This window comes from Trichosurus vulpecula, chromosome 2 (assembly GCF_011100635.1).
Source record: "Trichosurus vulpecula isolate mTriVul1 chromosome 2, mTriVul1.pri, whole genome shotgun sequence".
NCBI lineage: Eukaryota > Metazoa > Chordata > Mammalia > Diprotodontia > Phalangeridae > Trichosurus > Trichosurus vulpecula.
The window spans coordinates 377,247,647-377,270,792 of record NC_050574.1 but is presented as its reverse complement, the minus strand read 5'-3'; the positions used below and the strand labels follow the sequence as shown (position 1 = coordinate 377,270,792).

Below are 23,146 nucleotides of genomic sequence, written 5' to 3'. Positions count from 1 at the left end.
ATAGAGCATAACATGTGACACGAATGCTATCATTTATCAGAGCTTCTTCAACATTAATTTCCACAATGTTTATGGGTGAATATTTTGTTTCACTTTTGTTTTCTGTACCTTTACCATCTTTAATTCCATTTCAGCCTGTACATGCCTAGTTCATGGACCATACAAGTAGGTTTGGTGACCTTAATAGATACACCAGCTCCTTCTTATTCAGTGGACAAAATCATATACCACAGCAAGTATAAGCCAAAGAGACTGGGGAATGACATTGCTCTAATGAAACTAGCTGTACCTCTCACTTTCAATGGTAATTTAAAGTGTGCCTTCCTTGTTGTTTTCTTGCTTTTTAAATGAAAATGATGACAAAGATTTCCAATATCATATTTTTTTCTCCTCCTGGGACTAGTCTGAAAAAATAATCTTTATCTTCTCAGTTGAGTTTCACAATTTTCTGAATTCCCCACTGTAGATGATATTACATTTCAGTATGTTCCGTGAGAGAATAAAGAGACAAATAAATTCTTGATAAAGGTAGAGAAGACATTATCATCTTGGGTTGTACTTAGCAAAGACTTGCAACTAAATAGAAAGATTTTAGGGATACCTAAAATCCCATTTTGGACTCAGTTTAAAATAGAAAATTACTCTACCCTCCCTCACAGATAGTGTAATAAAATACGTTTTCATACTTTTTTACAAATCCCTGGCAAAGGAGTCTACATACGTGACCTAGTATGCTATGTTACATATACATAGCAAATTGTAAATTAAGTAACTGTAAAAAGGGGGAATGAGAGGGAGAGAAAAATGTATGAAAATGGAAATAAATATTATATTCAGAATGTTAATGTGATCATTGACATATTACTTGTTATCTCTGTTTTATTCTAGGGTTGTTGTTATGAGAGAAACCCTGGGATAAATTGATAGCTCTTAAAATTGTTAAGATCTCATATTTTCCATATGATTTCATTTTATCCATACTGATAAATGCTAAAGTGAGAAGAAATTAAAATTTTAATTTATCTTCCCTATTTAGTTGGACCTAAAAGAAAAAAAAATTCTTTTGCAAACAGATATGATTCAACCAATTTGTCTGCCTAATTCTGAAGAGTACTTCCCCGATGGGAAAATCTGCTGGACATCAGGTTGGGGGGCCACAGAAGAGGGAGGTGAGTATTGTAGAATTTAATATTGTGGAACCTAATATGCCAACATATAGATCTTAAGAAAATCCAGAGATTTTCATAAGATTGTGAGGAACTGGAGAAATTTTTCCCTAAGTAATTTTGCATGATCTTCTGTTACATCCTAGAAGAATAAATGGGGAAAGTAGGCTCATTATCACCAGTATTATCATTACCTTGTTTTTGACATCTTTTGTCAAATTCTTTTTAACATCTTAATTGTCTGCAAAAATTTGAGACACTTCTATCCTGCATACTAAGGTATAGAAAATTTTTTCCCTTTGCAGTATTTGGGTCATTCTCACTCACAAATGACCCTCTCCCAAAAGTTGCTTCAGATTAAAAAAAATCTATTGGTCTGTATCTACTTACAACCATAGCTCAGAACCCCCCCACTAATGTGTTTACTTTTATGAGTCAGCCAACAGACACAATTAGTTCAAAGGAAAATTGTTTCATGAAATAGAATAGTAAGAAAAGCTTGAAATCCAATATTGCTACCATTAACCTAGGATACATACGTATATCCCACCACAAATGTATATGCCATCTTCATTAAGAGTTGATGAATGAAGGGATCATGCTAGAGCACACATATAGAAAAGATGAAAAGTAAAAATACTCTCTACATTATTTTTCTTGTATATTTTATACATATTAAATTAAAAAAACTGGAGTCCCTTGTAGAAGAGAGAATGTTACGTACGTGATAAAATTATTCTCTTTAATAAATTTCACAAGACAATATATGTCAATCAGCTGATAAAGTGTTCTCATATTTGACTTGCTAGTGACATCTTTACTTTGTAAATGTTTATACTGAGAAACTGCATGCTGAACATTCTAGTTCACAAGGAACACCTAACAGAATAAGCAATGTCTCTTGTACTGAATATGAATTATTATTAAAATTATTTTTGTTTTTCAACTGTAGAATCTATTTGATTTTTTAAAAAATAATTTTTATCTTTGGAGGGGAGAAGTAAAGGCAATCGGGGTTAAGTGACTTGCCCAAGGTCACACAGCTAGTAAGTGTCAAATGTCTGAAGGATGATTTGAACTCAGGTCCTCCTGACTCCAGGGCTCTATTCACTGCACCACCTAGCTGCCCTTTAGAATCTATTTTAACATAAAGTTCATCTTTATACTTGTATGTACCTGTCATGAGGAACAATGCAAGTAGACATTAAAGTGAAAGGTTTTAAAATGTTAAATGCAAAAGGAACATACCTGAGAAGCTCATACATCCAGTGCACAGATGTAGATGAGAACACAAATCAGTGACAAATGTATCTAGAGCACATGTGCAGGGAATATGTGAAGACAATTCACATGTGTAAAATTACAGAGCTGTGACTATCTTTTGAGGATGTGATAATGGAATTTATGTTGAATTTCAACCCTTACTGGACCTCATGCCACATTTCTGTTGCTACTTCTTTTTTTGTTGTCACTTACTAGACTTCAAGTCCTCAATTGAGGTGCTTTCTCTTTCCTATTTTTATTTTTAAAGGTTAAGTCAATCTCACACACAGTCCCTGGACTTGATAAAACAGCCTTTTATCTATAAAGAGACTGTGGTCATACATTTAGTCTGTCATTTTGAATTTATTTTCTCCTTCTATTATACATATAATTGGTTTAAAGATCTATATAGCTTGGATATGTAAATTTCTTGTAACTCCCAATGCATATGGGGATCCGGTGCCCTCCTGCCCAAGTCCACTTCAAAAGGGTATGCTGAAGAAATCCTATAAGAGCAACATGGGTCCAAAGCACCATAGTTTCCTTTAGTCCCCCAAGATCTTTAGGGTTTTGCCATGAAAATGAAAAGACAAGATACATACAAACATATACACATGTATGTATACACATGTATATGTGTACATACACATATAAACTAGATGAGATTGCTATGACACTTGTTACTCCATACATGAAATTGATTGTTCCAGACTCCACTGCACAGGCAAATGTGTCCAAGAGCAATTATACTAGGCTTTGAATCAATTCACATTATTTTATAGTTGAAGAAACTGGGTAACAATAAACGATCACACAGCAAAAAGTAAACCAATTACAGAGCTAGACTATCAAGCTTCCATGAGTTCACATCACCTCTCTAGGTTTTGTTCATTATTCATGTCATTTTTACTAATGTATTCTTAATCATAGAATCTCAAAATTAGAAGGACTTAAGGAAATCCTCTCTATGACAGCCCTGAGAAGTAGTCTTATGGCCCCCATTAAGTTACCCTTATCTATTTAAAAAAAACCCAGCTTCTTGTTTTTTAAATTGATTCAATAACTTAAATTTTTAAAATTTTGTTAATTTTCCTTTTGATTTATAATTTTTCTATTTGGGTATTTAACTTTTAAAAATTATTTTTAAAAGTATGTATAGAATGATTTTTACATATGTGTGTGTATACACACACACACACACACACAAACACACACACATATTTGTGTCTAATGATAGCTTTTCCTAGGGTGGGGAAAAAGGAAGACAAAAAGAAATTTATATGATAACTTTATTATATATTTAAAAGGAGTAGCAATTTGTAAATAATAGATTTGCAGTTTCATGTGAAATCATCTTTTTTAAAAAAATACTATGTTATGGAAATCCTTGTTTTCTTCCATAAATTAAAAATAAAATTTAAAACATTTTAAAAATGAAAAAAATTAAAAAAAACCCCTTGGTTTTCTATGTTTGGTCACATGCCCAATTCATTGCTCTTTCTCTCTTTTACTGATGAAAGTGTTTGGAAATATGTATTTTCACCTAAGTATAACTTCGGTTGCATTCCAAAACTTTTGGTGTGCTATTTCGTTGATATTATTTTGAATAAAATTATTGTTTCTGATTTGTTCTTTGGCAGACTCATTCTTTAGAATTAAGTTATTTAGTCTTCAATTAATTCCAAACATGTAAAGACTTATGCCAGAAAAATGGGTACATGAGAACAATTTGTTCCAATGGCCGTGAACTTCCATGACTCTGGAAGAGAGAGTGAGGCTAATGACTTTGTGAAACTCTCTCTCATTTAAAGCGAAATTATGCATGAGTCAAGACATCACCCTGTGATGTCATTGGTCCTCTTCAAAAACAAATAACACCACCTCGGCTTTTTTTTTCATTTCCCTCCTCCTCTTTAGGAGTTTGTTTTACTTCTGACTAATTCCTCCCCCAATCCTGTCTGACCCTTATTCCTCCTCTTTCTTTTAACACCTCCCCCCTCCATTTCTCAGTTAAATGAAATTTACTCCTAAGCACAAAATGTGTGTGCGTATGTGTGTTCTTCCCCACTTTGATCAGTCCGACTGATCATGAGTTTCAAATGTCATCTTCTCCCCTACCCTCTCTTCCTTGTACAGAGTTCTACTTGTGTACTCAAATTACATGAGATAATTTCCCCCATTAGTCTTCTTCCTCCCCTTCCCTAGTATACTCCTTTTCCTTTCCATTCTTCTTTTAAGATCATTAAAACATGTCAGAACTAATTTCAGGCCTACTAATACTACTGATTAGACTTCTAATTTAGACTCCTGATGATGATAGAGTTCCAAGGGGATAAATGCATTTATCATCTTTTTATTTTGGGACCTCCTGCCTTACAGTGAATGTCAATGGTAACAGTTTCTCCTTGGAACAGCAGCCCTGAGGGTCTGCCTCTCCCAGCTTGATTTTTTTTCTTTTTGTCTAATTAAAGGGGCCATGCTTTGACTCACTTCTTTAAGAGGCTTATTCACTGAATGGGCATTGCCTCACTCAAAGTGAGAACCTGAAAAGACCCTAGCCTGAAAGGGCCAGGATCTCCCATTGTATCCTGAGCCATCTCCAGTCATCCTGTTGAATACCAGGCCACTGGACCCAGATGGCTCTGGAGGAGAAAGTGAAGCTGGTGACCTTACACAGCCCTCCCTCACTCAAATCAAAGTCAACTGTAAGTGATGTCATCATTTCCCTGATGTCACGGTCCTCTTCAAAAATGAAGGACAAACACAATAGTAAACACTTAATATTTCCTTGAGGCTTTTCTTGTAAATGTTTTGTTGTCATTCTCCACTGGGTTTGTGTTTTGAACATACTTTTCACCATAATGATATATATATTTTTTATGGGGGGATTCTTTGTTTCTATTCTTCCATTTTACTTCTTGACTTTGGACTTTATATTTGGGATGGGTTCTGCACCTTTCCTGAGGGAGTGACTGGTTTGAGCTTTTGTCTTCTTGGGTTCTTCTTTTGCTAACTCAAGGGTATTGAGTGTTGCATTATTCTAGGATCTCAGGGACAGCTTAATCTGGGGAGTTATAAGCTTTCAGTTCTCCCAAAGTGCTGTGCTCTTGGGCAGTCTTATCTCTATCCTCTTGGTCTGAGCTCTGTGAATTCCTGAACCAGGTTTGGATCTAAACAAGACTGTGGTTGGTTTGTCCAAAGTTGGAAGTTTCAATAGACTGCTGCTGGACTCAGCCACTATTCACTAACTGGAAGGCTCTGCAGTTTCAGAATGGTTGAATGATAGGCCCCCTTTTACACTGGGATTCTTGTTCTGGTTATTCCATTGCAGGCCTTAGCCTGGAAGGAAGGCTAGAAATGGGTTCCTTCTCTCTTCCTGGGCTCAGAGCCACACTGCTACTGAGTGCTTCTCAACTCATTTCTCACACAGTTTTTAGCTAGGGCTCAAGACCACAGCTACTATCACTAATCTCTGTCACTTCAGATGCAGGTTTTCTCCTCGGTCTGTGCTACTTATGGGAAGCACAACTTAGTGGTAGTGAGCAGTATAGATAGGGAGGGCACCTGTTCCTGTATGATACACTAATTCAGATAACTCCTGGACTTCTTCCTGCTTTAAGTTTTTTAAATTAAAAAAATTTTTTTTGGCAGGGGGAAGGCAGGGCAGTTGGGGTTAAGTGACTTGCCCAAGGTCACACAGCTAGTAAGTGTGTCAAGTGTCTGAAGCTGGATTTGAACTCAGGTCATCCTGACTCCAGGGCTGGTGCTCTACTCACTGCACCACCTAGGTGCCCCCTCTTCCTGCTTTAGTCTTCTGTTCTTGTATACAGTTCTCACCCTCTTTCATTCTTGGGTGTTGGAGTGTTTGAGTAGGGGCTCCCCATTCCTAGCTAGACCTGGGCCCCAGTTCTGCCTGCCTCTCTATTTGTCTCCCAGTGTTAACCTGGTCTGGAAAAATGATTTGCTATGATTTTTTTTGGTTGAATTTCTCAATTAAGATTTGGTCTTGTGTGTTTTCTAGATCTTTGTGAAGGCATATAATGGGGAAATTGGGCTATACTTCTTGCCACACTACTATCTTGGTTCTACCTTATTTGTTTTCTTTAGTGACTACACTTCAGTTTGCAGGATGTGTCATTTTGATTTGCGCCTTGAACTCCTTTATTAGAGCACACACACACATATATGCATATGTGCGCACACACATACATGAACGCACATATATTCCACTCTCTTGTGTAGTTACTTTTTCTTCATGTCTTTGAATCAATTTTCCACCATGAATAGATTTTTTTAAATGTGCTAATTGAGTTTTTAATAGACTTCTGCTTTAAGATATATAAATTCTAACGTTTGTTCCTTCCTGATTTATTCTCTTAAATATTTCATTTTTTTTCTTTGAACCATCCTTGAATTTCTTCTTTTATGCTTTCTTGAGATGAATTAATTTGGAGACTCGTAAAGGTCCCTGCTGAGCACTTTTAAGATTACTATTCTCTCACATGAAAATCTGAGGCATTTACATTATTGGTGTTCTCTCATGTCCTGTGGATTCAGTTCTAATTGTTTTATTTCTGGTTAATAATTCACCTATGAGAGTGTTAGAGCATGCTCAGATCAAGTGATATCCAAGGACCTGCTTTTGGGAGAAGACATCCTGTCTTCCACTAACACATGGGTGGGAGTAACCTCCTTTGATTGGCTGCAGTCAGAACAATGGTGTCTAAAACTGACAAACGGGGACAATCTTGCTCTCTTTCATATACACTCTTTCTAGCAGTAGTGTCCAGAAAGGGTGAAGGTCACATTCATCCAAAGTACAAGCACGACAAATTGATTGGGTGGTGGGGAGGGACATCTTTCCCTCTTCCTCCCCCCTTTTTTTACCAAGTGGACCCAAGAGTTGGACTGGGGGTTGTTTTAGTTTGTTTATCCTTTTTAGGTTCTAGGTGCAGTCAGAAATCCCCACTGGACTCCAAATTAAGCTAAGCAGGCCTTGGAGGAAGAATTTCCCCTTTCCCCTCCTACTACCTGTAGAACAAGTTAGATTTCTCTACTTATCAGGGTATGTTATTCCCTTCTTGAACCAGATCAGATGATAGTATTGCTCAAATACTGCCCTTTTCCCTCCCTTCTTTCCCTCTACTATAATGTGTTTTTATGCCTCTTCATTTGATGTAATTTACCCTTTTCTACTACCCTGGAGGAAGAATTCCAAGCTGGATATTACAGCTAGTCAGTCCAGTAGGAAAATCCTAAGAAATCCAGGTGTGTGGGACTTGAGCCCTAGGAGGGCCTTGGACTTTGAACTTGGAACTGTGCTACCTATGAGCTGAGCTAGGGTGTGAACCTAATTCCCTTCCAACCTCCAGAATAGGAGGTTGTGGTGGGAAATTATGTTCCATATCTTGGGGTGTATGTTTGTATATTCGTTATTACACCTCAGAAGCAAGTATTCCTTTGTAAAATATCATCAAAATGTTAAATGGCTAAATGGAACTGAGGTGCAATGGACTCTCTGACAGTTGAGAGAATACTGGCATGGGAGCTGGAACCATTTCACAGAACACCACAGACCCTATTGGGGAAGCCTGGGGGAGGGGCAAAATGTAACACACCTGATCTCCAGGCAGTGGGGGCTGGAGTGATCACTGTTATGTATCTTTTTTGTACGTTTATGAGACTTAGTTGTGAGTAGAAAAAATGTCTAGTCTCCCAGGTTGTTATTCAAATGCCCCAGAAGTTCCTCATTTTAAATTTTTTCAGCAAACTAAATTTCTGATATATATTATGTCTAAGTATAATGACTTGAATTTATTTAGGGCAAGTAGCTGTGCTCTTTCCATGTTATTATGGGATTATATTAAATTATGATTTTTCTTTATTTTAATAGACATTTGTACTGGGGGTGACCATGTTCTCCAAATTGTAGTCAAAATATATGGAGGCAGAATCAATTATTTCTGTGGTACAGAAGGGATTCTACCTATCATGTTGTTCATTTGGCCCTGAAATTATTTTTTGTTTTCAATTTTTGGTTGCACAATAGACGTGACAAAAAAATTTGACCCAAGTTGCTTATTACATGATTCTGTGTACATACTGATTATACTGAATTTCTATTATAGAGACATTCTTGGGTTATCATGTAGGCACAGTATAAAAATATTTTAAATTTTTTCCTTAAAAATGTCTATCCATTGTTGTGGGTCAGTCATTTAGCCGCGTCAACTCTTCATGACCCTGTGGACCATACTGACTCTTGGCAGAGATACTGGAGTGATTTGCCATTTCCCTTCTCCAGTAGCAATCTACCAGTAAACAGAGGTTAAGTGACTTGCCCAGGGTCATACAACTAGTAAATATCTGAGGTAAGGTTTGAATTTAAGTCTTCCTGACTCCAGGCCCACTGCTTTCTCCACTGAGCCACCTAGTTGCCCCATATACACCAAGTATGTAGAGAATTGAAGCATTTATCTACATCATAAAGAAAAATTTAACAGATCACATTCACAACAAACATTTACATATCTTGGTGAAAAGTTTTTTGTCTTTGATTACTGAGCTATGTATTTTCAGCCTTCCACTTTAACTTGTGTGAGAAGAAACGTGCAATTTCCCTCCCAAGATGTGTTTCTGTCTTCTCTTACAGAGCTAATATTTTCATTTGTTAATCTTAACTAAATTTTTGGAGAAACATATAACATTATTATGTAGAGCAATTTTTTAAAATTAAATTTTATTTTTTCAATTATCAAGCATGTATTTTTTCTCCTTCCAACACCGCCTTGACAATGAGAAAAAGAAAAAATAAGAAAACTCTTGTAACAAATATGCATAGCCAACCAAAAAATAGTTCTATTAGCTACATTCAAAAGCGTGCGTCTTATTCTGTATTATATTAGTAACCGCCCCCGTTCTTTTATTGGTCCTCTGAGAACATGGTCAATCATTGTCCTCATGATAGTTCTTAGATCTTTTAAAAATAATTTTTTTAGAGTGTTGATGTTAGAGTGTAAATTGTTCCCCTAGTTCTACTAACTTTACTCTGTCTTCATTCGTTCATAGAAGTCTTTCTAGGTTTCTGTGAAATAATTGCTTTCATCATTTTCTTATAGCACAGTATTATTCCATTATATTTATATACCAAAATTGATTTAGCTGTTCCTTAACTGATGGATGACAACCTATTTTCCAGTTTTTTGCTTCTATAAAAAGAGCTGTTATAAACATTTTTTATACGCACAGGATATTTTTCCTTTCTTTGACTTTTTTGAGGGGGTCTAGGACTAGTAGTGTTGTTGGACCTAGTATTTGCAGATTTGTAACTTTTAAGAAATAGTTCCAGATTGATTCCCAGAATGGCTATACCAATTCACAGCTACATCAATAGTACATTAATACACATGTTTTTCCACAACTCCTCTAGAATTTCCCTTTCATCAGCTTTGCCAGTTTCATGACAAGGACTTTCCTGATCCTCTTCAATTCTAGTGCCTTTCTTCTGTTGATTATTTCCAATTCATCCAGTTTATACGTTGTTTGTTCTTAGGTATTTCCACATTCTCTCCCTCATTAGATGGTAAGTTGCTTGACAGCAGGGACTTTTTAAAAAAATAATATTTTATTATTTCCCAATTACATGTGAAGACATTTTAAACATTTATTTATTAAAATTTTGAATTCCAAATTCTTTCCCTCTTTCCTCCTCTCACACCTCCTTGAGATGATAAGCAGTTTGATGTAGGTTATACATGTGCTATCTTACAAAGCATATTTCCATATTAGTCATGATGTGAAAGAAGACACAGACCAACCCCTCCCCCCCACCAAATAGAGTGAAAAATAGCATGCTTCAATCTGTTTTCAGACTCCATCAATTCTTTTTCTGGATATGGATAACATTTTTCATCGTGAATCTTTTGGGATTGTCTTGGATCATTTTATTGCTGAGAAGGGCTAAGTTATTCACAGTCAATCACTATAAAATATTGCTGTTACTGTGTACAGTGTTCTCCTGGTTCTGTTCTCTTCACTTTGCATCAGTTTATGTAAGTCTTTTCAGGTTTTTCTGAAACCATCTGAACAGGGACTATCTTTTGTCTTTCTCTGTATCTCCAATGACTAATGCTTTGCATATGGTAGGCACTTAAATGGCTGACTAATTGATATGAAACATCTGTGTTTTTTAAAACTTTCATTTCTCTAATTATTGATGACTAAGGACATTAAAAATATATCTAGGTAGCTTAGATTTCTTCCCTTGAGAGATGTCTGCTCATATCCGTTTATTAATTATTTAATGGCTTCTATTCTTGTAAAGTAGAATAAATCCCATATACATATGTGAAATGAAAGCACTATCTTCATGCAAAGTTCCCCATTAGTTAACTGTTTTTCTATTAATCTTAGCTGTATTGAGTTTCTTGATTATATAAAATCAATAAAGCTCATCTATTTTATCTTCTGTAATTACCTTTTCCTTCATTTGATCATGAAAGGTTCCTTGTCAATAGATCTGAAAAGTAAAAAAAAAAGTTCCCTGCTTTCCTCTCCCCTCTTCAATATGACCTTTAAAATCTGAATCATGCACCTATTTGGTGGTTTTCTTGGCATAGGATTTGGAATTTTTTTCTAAGCCAAAGTTCTGTCAGGCTGTTATCTGGTTTTCACTGCAGTTTTTGTCAAATACTGTACCTCCACAAGGTTTACCAGCAGGTTAGTTCATTCATCTCTAAGAAGGCAGCGTTTAACTCCACCCAAAATGAGGAGCAAGCAAAACTCAGAGAGATTAGGATTCTTGGCTCAGTAAGATGGCAAATGAAATTCGTTTTTATGCTGATAGTAACAGTTCAAAAGCTCTTTTATGACGTCTTGAAGCCTAAATATGGCCTCCAAACCTATGGTGCATCTGAACTATTCAGTGCTGATGGAGCCATATTGATTAGTAAGCAAAATCTTGGAGAGATGGGCTGAACACTCCCATAGTGTTCTCAACCATCCATCATCAATCAATGCTGAAACCAGTGACCATAAACCTCAAGTTGAAGTCAATCCCTCTCTAGCTGAATTTCCAACTGAAGAAAAAGTTTTGAATGTCATTAGGTTCCTCTCATGTGGCAGAGCACCTGAGGCTGATTTTATTCCAGTTGAGATTTACAAGGCAGGGGGTCCACTGCTCATGCAAAAGCTGACTGGAATCTTCTGGATTATATGGCAAGAGGAGGTTAATCCCCGAAGGAGTTCAAGGTTGCCTCCATTGTCCTTCTTGTAAAGGTAAAGGAAATAGGTTGTCCTGTGACAATCTCAGGGGAGTCTGTCTCTTAGTTATTACTGGCAATATTCTCACCAGAGTCCTCCTTCCTTCACTTGGAAGATGATCATTTACTCAAAAGACTACATGGCTTCAGAAAGGGTTGAGTAATGGTCAATACGATGTTTGTTGCTTGACAACTTCAGAAGAAATGCCAGGAGCAGAACAGAGGTCTGAATGCCATGTTCGTAGATCTAGCAAAGGGCTTTGACACTGTTGGTCATAAGGGCTCATGGAAAAATTATGGAAAAATTTGGTTGCCTGGTGAAGTTCATCAGTTTTGTACATCAGTGTCCTGATGGCATGCTTACCTGTGTTCTAGATAACAGACTCTTTCACTTTCCCAGTGACCAATGGAATTAAGCAGGGCTGTATGCTTGCCCCAATGCTTTTTAGTACGATGTTTTCTCTGATGTTGTCAGATACCTTTAAGGATGAAAATGACATCAAGGTCAGCTATCACACAGATGGTAAATTATTTAACTTGAAATAGCTACAAGCCAAGATGAAAGTGGAGGGAGAGTTGGTGCACAACTTTTTGTTTGCAGATGATTGTGCACTCAATGTATCCTCTGAGGTGAAGATGCAACAGTGTATAGGTCAATTCTCTGCTGCTTATACTAATTTTGTATAGTTATATTGTATAATAATTTAGTATAATTATATTAATTATACAATTAACACCAAGAAAACAGAGGTTCTCCACCAGTCAGCACTGCACCATCCATACATGGAATCATTGGCTACAGCCAATGGAGAAATTTGGAATGTTGTGGATAAGTTCACAGTATATCTATCTATCTATATCTCTATCTATCTATCTATCTATCTATCTATCTATCTATCTATCTATATCTATCTATATGGCAGTATTCCTTCTAGGGATGTACCCACCGATGATGAGGTTAATGCATGCATTGCCACAGCTAGCTCAGTGTTTGAGAGGCTCCAAAGGAAAGCGCAAGAGAGAAGAGATATTAGACTGATCACCAAACTGAGGGTCTACAGAGCTGTTGAGCTGACCTCATTTTTATATGTGTGCAATACCTGGATGATATACCCATGTCATATCAGGAAATAGAGTTGTTGCCATTTGAATTGTCTTAGCAAGATTTCAAAGATAAGCTGGGAAGATAGGGTACTGGACACTGAACTCCTTTGTCTAGCTGAACTGCCAGGCATTCAGACTTTATTGCAGAGAGTGCAACTCCAATGGGCTGGCCACTTTTCTTCAAATGCTAAATGTTTGTTTGCTTAAAAGGTTGTTTTATGGGAAACTCACACAAGGCAAATGCTCACGTGGAGATCAGAAGAAATGATACAAGGACATTCTCAAGTTCTCTCTGAAGAACTTTGGAATTGATTGGGAGAAATGGGAGACACAGTCACAAGACCACCCAGCATGGTGTGGCATCATCGAAGAAGCTGCTGTGTTCTATGAATGGAGTACAAATGCAGTAGCTCAAAAGAAACATGACGTGCACAATTTTAAAGACATCTCCACGCCCAATGCTCACATGGACTATTTGTGCCTGACCTGTGGTAGAGCATTGCAAGCTCAGACTGGTCTGATCAATCACAGTAGGACACACTGTACCTTGACCCCAACATAGTGATGTCACTTTGGTCCTCTCTGAGGATGATGGACAACAACCGACCAGTCCTTCAGAGTTGAGTAGTTATGATGTCTCTATCATTTGTCATCATACTCCTATCTATCCCAAGTTTTGGTCCTATAATTTCTTTGACCTTTCCCTTTCATAGTTTATGATGAAGTCCTTCTCAGCCTCCTTTTTTTTGGGAGGGGGGGCTTTTAATCTTTATTCTTAGCCTTTGTTCTGAGCTTCAAAATTCCTATTGTTATTCTTTCAGCACATGCTACTCCTTTGTATTCCTCCACTTTAAAAAAATATGTGTTTAACTCTCCAATGAGTTCTGTGAACATTTACCCTTAACACCAGGAAATAGGTGGCAGTTATTGTGCTAATAAATATCTGGAAAACAACTCAACTCTTATTTTTCATATGTTTCCTTGACCATGACCCTATGAGTAAAGCTAAAAAATGTACTTGTAAAATTAGTGAATATCCAAATCAAATACTGTTAAAAATAGGGCTTATTGGTTTAAATTAGGATTGATCCAATGACATTAACAAGTTAAACTTCAATTATCTTGAAAATATTTTATACTTTTTTCATTTTTTAAAATATGTACCAACTTTGGGAGCTTACATTGTACAGTCACCATTTTAATACTTTTCATAAGCTGTATCTTTGGCTTGTAAGTTTTCTGCATTATGCCAGTACTATAACTGTACCTTGCCATGTCAACAGCCAGAAGGTCCAAATCATATTTTAAATGTTTCATTTCTACTTCTGTTATCATATAATATTCAGTGTCTTGACCATTAAGTGGGGTACTTAATCATTTGGGGTGCTCATAGATAGAAATAAAGATCTTATATCTAAATATATATACATCTTGATTAATGAGTTCCATTTTCATGCAAGTTGGTCATTTATGGTCTTTTATTTCCAAGGGGGTGGGATGGGCTAGAGAGTGATTAAATTCCCACTGAAACATCCAAAATGGCTCATTCCAATACATGTAACTACTAGGGACTAGAGAGATATCTTTTTCAGGCATTCATACCTGTTAAATTTGTAAAGTATGTCTGAGTAGCTTGTATACTTTTGATTATAAGGGAAAAATGTGTTCCTGAGGTGAGGGGGGAGAAAACAATGGGCTGCTTATGGTCACTATTTTGTCCTAGAAAGACTTGGCTAGGTCCTAGTTGGACCTCACACATACCTAACATCTATCAAGATCAGGACAAAAGGCTGGAATTTAGTAGGTATATGTCATAAAGTATTTATGTTTCCTCCATATTTATGGTTTTGATATTTTAAAAATTTATGATTAGCTTAGTTCCTGAGTTTGAGAGTATCAATTTCCCTAGATTGTGCATTTGATATATTTACTATGTTTGTCCATCTGTGTCCATCAATTCAGACAATTCCCCTTTTCATCTTCAGAATTGTTTGTCAACAGAATTTCATTCTCAAGTGTATTCTATTTCTCTTCCTCTGAAAAATTTTAGGTCCTAGAATCCTATTTATAAGAAATTCTGGATTTGACTGCTCCATTTAGCTCAAGAGGAAGAAATCATGTTTCTCCCCCATAAGAAAAGGCTCTTTCTTTTCCTCCCTCTCAGTTTTCTGAGGACAGTTAGGGTTATGTCCCCGAATACCCTGAGAATGACCACACTGTTGCTTGTGCAGCATGCAGAGAAATCTAATGCAATACAATCCTTCAATCAATCAACATGTAGCTATCAGGTGCTTACTATGAACTTAGTACTATGGAAGTCCTTTCTATGTGTTAAAATTTTCTTATGGGATGTTGCATGGAAATATAGGATTAGCTACTCTTCACCCATCTCTACTTCCCCCTGTCTCAGGCCTTAGTCACTAAAAGTATTATGTTCTTGAAGGTGTCAGGCATATCATCTGTAATCCTTCAATATATTTGTGTAGGTGGGGTGGATATTCTTTCCTCCCCAGATTAATCTGTTAAGAGTATTATGAAATAAGTTTATGAGCCATTCTTTCCAAGGAACTGGACAATCAGGTTTTTTAAGATCTTAAGAAGCCAGTTTGTTGGCAAGCTTATAACCCTATTTAAAACATTGGATTAATTTATTTCCCTTGACAGTGTAAAATTTCCATCTTTTCCATCTATGTGCATTGTTAGTGATAATTTCAAATACAATGGAGGTGCAGATTCTGAAGTCCACCCAAAAAGAACTATGTAAACCACTCCCTTTTTGTGTCCATGATTATTATTTTTTAGGGTAGAAGTGGATAGCATATTATATTATATGTTGGAGCTTTCTTGACTTAGGGAAATGTGTTATACAGAAAATATGAATTTGCAAAAAAAAGATAAATTGGGGATTTGTTTTTAATTTTATTGAAATATTCATCAAAGTTTCTTTTAAGAAGAAATATAGTTTGGTTAATAAAAATTAAATATATATATATATATAATTTCTATGAAACATTTCTATCACATAAAACCAAATATGCCTACATTGGTTATATGGAAGTTGACCAGTTTATAAGATTTTCTGCTTGCCCAATGTTATTTTGATCTAAAATACATTGTTTCCCTACTCAGATTTTTCCTCCTGTGGTATTCATCATATTTAATCTCCCCATTGAACAAAACAACCAGTTAACTAAATTCAGTTTGTGAGAAGGGGAAATTTGCCTCTACTGACATATACCAATACATATTTTGAAACAGGAGATGCTTCACCAGTCTTGAATCATGCTGCAGTTCCTTTAATTTCAAACAAAATTTGTAATCATAAGGATGTGTATGGTGGAATCATTGCTCCTTCAATGCTCTGTGCGGGCTACTTAAAGGGTGGTACAGACAGTTGTCAGGTAAGGAGTCTTCACTAAAATTTATTTATAGGACCTTAAAATTCCAAGACAGCAAAATGAAGCTTGGCTGGACCTATTTAAGCAAAACTACATATGTACTATAGACTATGTCAAATTTCTATATTATTTACACTTCCTATAGTTATTCATTTTATGGATAATAGAAAGGTCCCAAATGGCCAAAGAAGAATTTGAGAGGATTTTACTTGATTTTCTTGGTGTATATTTCAATTAGGGACATTCATTGCAGAAATTTTAGTTTTCAGTGTTAGTTTGAAGAATTTTAAAAATGATATGATCAGTTTCTAACCACTCATTTTAATTCCTACATTTGGTGCTGAAGACCATTCTAAATGAGTTATTATGTGGTGTCTTAAGATCTATGTTAGATAAATGAAAAAGAAAAAAAGCCCACATACAAGACAGGTGTCCAAATGAAATTTATTAAAAGTTATTTCTTACTTCTGGCTGGAGATGGGATTGGGATTCTGTGGTTCTCCAAATCTGGATTGCTGCCTGTTTTGTAGGGCCCATAAGCTAAGAATAATTTTTTACATTTTTAAATAAAATGTTTTTGTATTTAAAAATGTAAAAACTATTCTTAACTCTATAGTCATGCAGAAACTTGACAAAAATAGGGGATGGGACAGATTTGGCCCTGGGGCCACAGTTTGTTGATACTGATCTAGAAAATCAACCAAACAATGAATCAAGCCTGATTTTTAGCATTTGTTTTACAAGGTGTATATATGCTCATTTTGAAAATTTAACAATCAGCTCTTCAGAGCCACTATAAAACTGATTCAGCATAACCCTGTGTTGACTTTCAAGATAACTTCCCAGATTTTTTTTTGGTAAAGGAAAAGTTCCATATCTACTATGTGTTAAAATTCCTTATTCTTTTTGGGGGAGGTTCCAGGATGGGTGAGGAGTAAGCTGCTGTTTATTATCTCCACTTACAGTTCTATGCTTTAGTATCTTTGAGCTTAGTAAGTAGTAGAGGGTGCATGAAAACATGGAATTGGAATGCTTTCCAGTTTATTCAAGGTAGGTTAACAAAGGACATGTAGAAGGTTTATCTGTGATCCCAGGTGCTATGGAGTTGTTTGTGTCTAGGTGGACATATAAATGAAATTACAATTGGGGATAATTGGGACACCTGGTTCTCTGCTGATTTCAGAGGTGAAAACAGGAAACAACTAAAATTATATGGGTATTCAGAATAGTAGATATGTAATATAGTTATTAACTTTCCCAAGGAATTATTCCTTAATATTTTTTTTTTGGCCAGAGCCAGGAACTTTGGATTATTCTCTCAAAATAAGGATTAAAGGCCTCTGATGGAGGGACTTAATAATTTTTCCCTTTGGGCTTTTACATATCATGCCAACTCAGATTCTATAAGATTGGGAGGAAATAAAGTTCCAACACACAAAGATCTTAATGTGTGAAAAAGGCCTCATTGCTTCATATTTCTAAGTATAAATGTATTTATGTGTAGCAATATAAGTAATTATTCCTGTTGCCAAAGAACTTGGGTCTCAACCCTCTCCCTCTTCAGAATGAAGCCTCTCTCAGCTCTTAACCTAACTGGACTAGGTTCGATGCTGGGAAAAGTCTGGCTTCAAAAGAGAAGGATTATGCTCTTCCTTGGCACACATCCCCCGCCCCATCCAGTGTGGGGGTGAAGCACATAAATCTTCTGTTTGGCTCATCTCTAGGGTTCCTCCAAAAGAGGGATACTCAGTGTACAACTTAAATCAAGTGTAGGACAACTATTTATTTCTTCCATACAAAAGAAATGCTTAACACAAGAGACACACAAACATTTGAAAAACACTTAAACAAGCAACACTAGCAAACTGTTGTACTCTCTTGAGTAGGTAAGACTTAAAACATAAAAGTGTGAAGCACTTTCTATGACTGTTAAGCAATCATTTCACTTTTACTTTGGCTCTGCACAGTCCAGCTCCCCCAAATCCAGAGCACTCTGGATCATGGCGTGTGTTCATTGTCCTATGGGTGGCCATCTCTTCCTCCAAGATGTCCTGTAATAGGTGAAAGGGCTACCATTAATAGTGCATCTGGTGCCTACTGGAGGGATCAGGAGCCCTTAAACTTAACTTCACGAGATTGCCTCTAAGTCTCAAAATGTTCATCCCTTGCTATTTGTAAGCTCAGCCAACAATGTGACCACTCAATATATGAGGCTAATTTTACAATACCTATGTTGTTTCATTTTGTTTTCACATTAAGGGTGATAGTGGAGGACCTTTAGTTTGTGAAGAGATGAAGATCTGGAAGTTGGTGGGGGCCACCAGCTTTGGAATCGGTTGTGCTGATGTAAATAAACCGGGAGTCTACACTCGCATCACCTCTTTCCTGGACTGGATACATGAACAGATGGAGGTTGGTATCCAACTCTATAACCTGCTTCCTGTATTTATATTGAAATCTTACCCTGATTTCAAGCTCCAGAAAACTCTCTGGTTCAAACTAAAAGGACTCCATCAGTTCCTATCAAAAAAAGATTAAGGTCTATTCTCTCACCTGACAGATGTCTCACAAGACGAGCCATTGTTTAAGATAAGATTAGGGTCTACAGAAATGTGTATAACTAGAATAAGGCAGAGTAAGAACCTAGATAGCAACACGTACAAGCATATGATCCACTCAAATATTTGTTGATTTGCTTCGATACATATTTATCTGCTTATAAGGTAAGAGGATCATAGATTTAGATCCAGATGGGACATAAGAGGCCATAGAATACAACCTCCCTTGTTTTTACAGATAAGGAAACTGAGGTCCATCAAGGTGAAGTGACTTCCACAATATCACACAGATAGGTATGACAGAGAGCCCACATTCTTCGATTCCAAATTCTTTGTTCTTTCTACTATACAATGCAGCCTCTTGATGACTGGGGATTTCAGCTCTTGAAGCTGTGGCAGGATATTTTAATATTCTCTTAAGGAAAATGACCAAATGAAGAATTAAAATATCCAGAATTTTTTCTTCTCCCTCTATATTTTTATGAACGTCCACATGAGGAAATTACCTTCATGTACCCAGTGGATCTGAGCACATATAACTCATACATTTCAGTATCAGAAGATGTTCCATTTGAAAACTTTTGTTGGCTAGCATTTTGTATAAAATTGTACAAATAATCCATGAATTAAAATTAAGCTTCATTTTGATTACCTTTTGAAGGATATAAAATTCATCAAAATTAGTCAATTCCATAAAAGTTAATATGAAAAAAGACAAATATGAAATGCTTTGAAGTCGAGTTAAAGAAAAACTTTGGTTCATTTGGTTAGTTAATGGTAATATAGGTGGGAGCCTGGTGCATAGATATGCTTTGTATGTACAAAGCAGTGACAGATAACTAGTATCATGGCACTCCTCATAATCATCATAGATTAACCTGTAGAAAATATATCAATATTATTGGGTGTGTCTCATAAAGTTGCTATTTAACCAGACAGAAGTATGGTGTAATACACAGCTTTAGATTTGAGATCAGAGGATGTGGGTTTGAATCCCAGCTCTGATCTGTATGACTTTGTTCAAATACTTTAATCATTCTGAACTTCAGATTTTTCATCTGTAAAATGAGGGGCTTAGATTTCCTCTATTATCCCCTTCATTTTTAAATCTATGAGCCTATGGTACTTAAAAAAATAATAAAAATACTTGAATAAAGTGGTCTTATCTATCAAATACTGGAGTCCACATGGTAGAATGAAGGAAAATCTTAGTTTGTATGGAAAAGAGGTAGTTTTTCTCCATTGATGTTAAAAATCACACACACACACACACACACACACACACACACACACAAAACCTCTTCATTCTATGCTGTGACATTGTTCATTCAATCACTTTCTCTCACTCAGAAATTTTCAATTTCTCCTTTTCTTCTGGACCTTTCCCCTCAGCATAAAAACACAATCAGTTTGGTGTAGATTTATTAATGCAGCCATTGAGAGACATCTGGGCTCTCAGCCCTCCTAAACCCTGAGTCCATCCCCTCCACCCCACCCCTCCATCCACATATGCACACTTAAACACTGACCTCCCCTACATCATTTGGTTCCTTTGACAGCTCCCCAACTTCTCCAAATCCATAACCTCATCTCCTATGACTCTTCACCCCCTGTCTCTCTAGTATTCAAACCTCTTCAGACAGTGAGGGGAGAGGCATTTGGGGCACGGCAACCTAACCCCATAGCTCTGTCTTGAGTCTCTTGCTTCTAAATTGTACATCTCTCCTCCATTCAGCCCCTGCCTGACCTTTGGCAAGAGATATTTAAGCAATTTTGACTTTTTTGTGAGGTTTCCCAACTCCATCCCTGACTGCCCCCCATATTCTCCATAACTTATCATTAATGAAACTGAGATATGGGATGACCTGATTGATTGGCTTAATCTATCAGGGGCTATTGCTCTGCCCCTCCTAGTTGATTATGGAATCTTTTTGTGTCTAATTCTGACCATACCCCATCTTTCTTATCAGAGCCCTCCCACAACACTTCACACCAGTCCCATCTCCAACCTTAAACACCGCCCCACCTCCCACAAAGGGTTGTGAGTTTTGCTTCCAAATGGGAGAGGGCAGATGGAGAAGACAATTAGTCTGTTTAAGACACCCCCTTTCCATTCACCCAGTATATACTCCTATTCTGAACACCATTTATGTGCACAGCTCTTTTATGGACTCTTCTGTGAGAGAGGAGAGGAGAAATTGTTTCCCTGTTGGGGAGCGAGATGGATTACTCTTTCAGGATACAGAAATAAGGTGGGATGATCCTACTATATAGGGATCTTGACATCAGTGCTGCAGATATGGAGGGAAGCACAATGAAGCTTCCTGGAGGAGGGAGTGAATGCCCCAGTTGTTGGAGGAGGTCAGAATGGGTAAAGAGCCAGAAACTAGAAAAAGTCAGCAACCCTAGGGGCAAATTGTAGTTTTCTAGATTGGAATGGAGAGTGAATCTAGGAGAAGGGATTTATAAATCCTAATTAGGGATTGGAATTAGAAGGGAGAGAGGGTAATTCTCAATACCCATAATGGTCCCTGTTGACTAGGTAACCCCCAAGCACAGAATGTTGATACTCTTCCCTTTCACCCTCAACACAGACACAAACACATTCTCCATGTGCTCAAGACCACCAGGGGCTTGTCCAGGTCTGAAGTGACCAGTGCCTTTGGCCCTCCCCTGGGAATTAGGGTTTGTCCCAGAAGGGGCTGAGATTTTTGTCCCTGCCCCTCAGGGATGTTATAGGAGGGAGGGTCCTATGTTCTAGTTTCAGAACCATCTCCTCCAAAGAGAAATGCCAGTCGGGGTGGGATGGGAGCAGCTAGTATGCAGAAGTCTTGATGCTAAATAAGGATGAGCATGCCCCCTTCAAAAGGGGCAGGGATAACCCCAACCATCTCCTCCCCCTACACACACACACACACACACATATACATATACACACATGTACATAATCACCTCCACCTCTGAATACTGGTAAGTGCTTTAAGATCATAGGATAGAAGAGGGGTGGGGACTTTCAGCCTTGGCATCCTGAGCCTACGCCTTTCTTACCTCTGTGTCTATTTCTCCTTCCAAGTTCTTCCTTTTGTCCTCTATGCCAGTAAACCCTATTTGAAGGAGGAAGTGGTGATAAAGTCATTTTTTTGAGCTGAGGTTGGAGACCAAGATAGTAGAGAACAGATGCCTCATTCCTACCCCATTCCTCTAATCCCATGTAAATAAATGGCATGATGTTTGTCATGAAAAAAAACCAACCAACCCCCCCCCCCATAACAATTACAGTGAAACCCTCCTTTTTAATTCTGCCACTCTCTCTAGCTCTTTTTTCCCCTTTCCCCTTCTAGAAAGAGCAATCTTCTTTCACTATATCTACTTCCTTACCATTTATACTTCAGCCCATGAAATATGGCTTCTATTTCCTCCATTTAATGAAACAATTCTCTTTAAGATTGCAAATTACTGTTTCCCTTTTCCTTATATATCTCTCTTTGTTACCTCTTCATTTAAAAAAATTCTAATGTAAATTGACTCACGCTCATGCCTTCTGTCTATACTCCTTCTGAACGCACTAATAAGGATAAAATTCTTAGGAATTACATTTATCTTTTCAAATAGGAATGCAAACAACTTAACTTTATTGAGTCTCTTATGATTCTCTTGATTCTTGTCAAATTTTCCATTCAGATCTGGTCTTTTCATCAGCAATGATTGAAAGCCCTCTATTTCATTAAATATCTATTTTTACACTGGAGGATTACACTCAGTTTTGCTGGGCGGGTCATTTTTGGTTGTAATCCTAACTTCTTTGCCTTCTGGAATATCATATTCCAAATGCTTCACTCCTTTAACATAGAAGCTGCTAAATCTTATGTGATCCTGACTGTGACACCACAATATTTAAATTGTTTCTTTCTGGATGCTTGCAATATTTTCTATTGTTCTAGGAGCTCTGGAATTTGATTATAACATTCCTGGGAATTTTCATTTTGGTATCTCTTTGAGCAGGTGATTAGTGGATTCTTTCAATTTCTATTTTTCCCTCTGGATCTATGATATCGGGGCAATTTTCCTAGATATGTGATATGCAATTTTATTGAAATGTGATGTCTAGGCTCTTTTTTTGATTTTGGCTTTCAGGTAGTTCGATAACTTTGAAATAATCTCTTCAATCTACCTTCTGGTTAATTGTTTTCTGTCAAGAAATTTCAGAGTTTCTTCTTTTTTTTTTATTCATTTGACTTTATTTTATTGGATTTTTTTTGAAGTCTCATGTAATCATTAACTTCTACTTGCTTAATTTTAATTGTTAAGGGATGATTTTTGTCAGTTAGCTTTTGGGACTTTTTTCCATTTGACCAATTCTGTTTTTTTTAAAAGGAATTTTGTTCTTTAGTTAACTT

The 23,146-nt window shown here is 36.8% G+C and overlaps 1 protein-coding gene across 1 annotated transcript in view; it reads left to right on the top strand.

Annotated features, from left to right (window-relative positions):
• The window catches only part of TMPRSS3 (transmembrane serine protease 3), a 63,328-nt gene extending 40,433 nt beyond the window's left edge, over positions 1–22,895 (top strand). Inside the window, exons 9-13 of the mRNA XM_036744147.1 lie at positions 135–304; positions 1,074–1,169; positions 16,052–16,194; positions 18,451–18,603; positions 22,884–22,895. Of these exons, the coding sequence (XP_036600042.1) occupies positions 135–304; positions 1,074–1,169; positions 16,052–16,194; positions 18,451–18,603; positions 22,884–22,895 (574 nt within the window). The remainder of the gene's footprint in view (positions 1–134; positions 305–1,073; positions 1,170–16,051; positions 16,195–18,450; positions 18,604–22,883) is intronic.
• Positions 22,896–23,146: the final 251 nt, after the last annotated feature.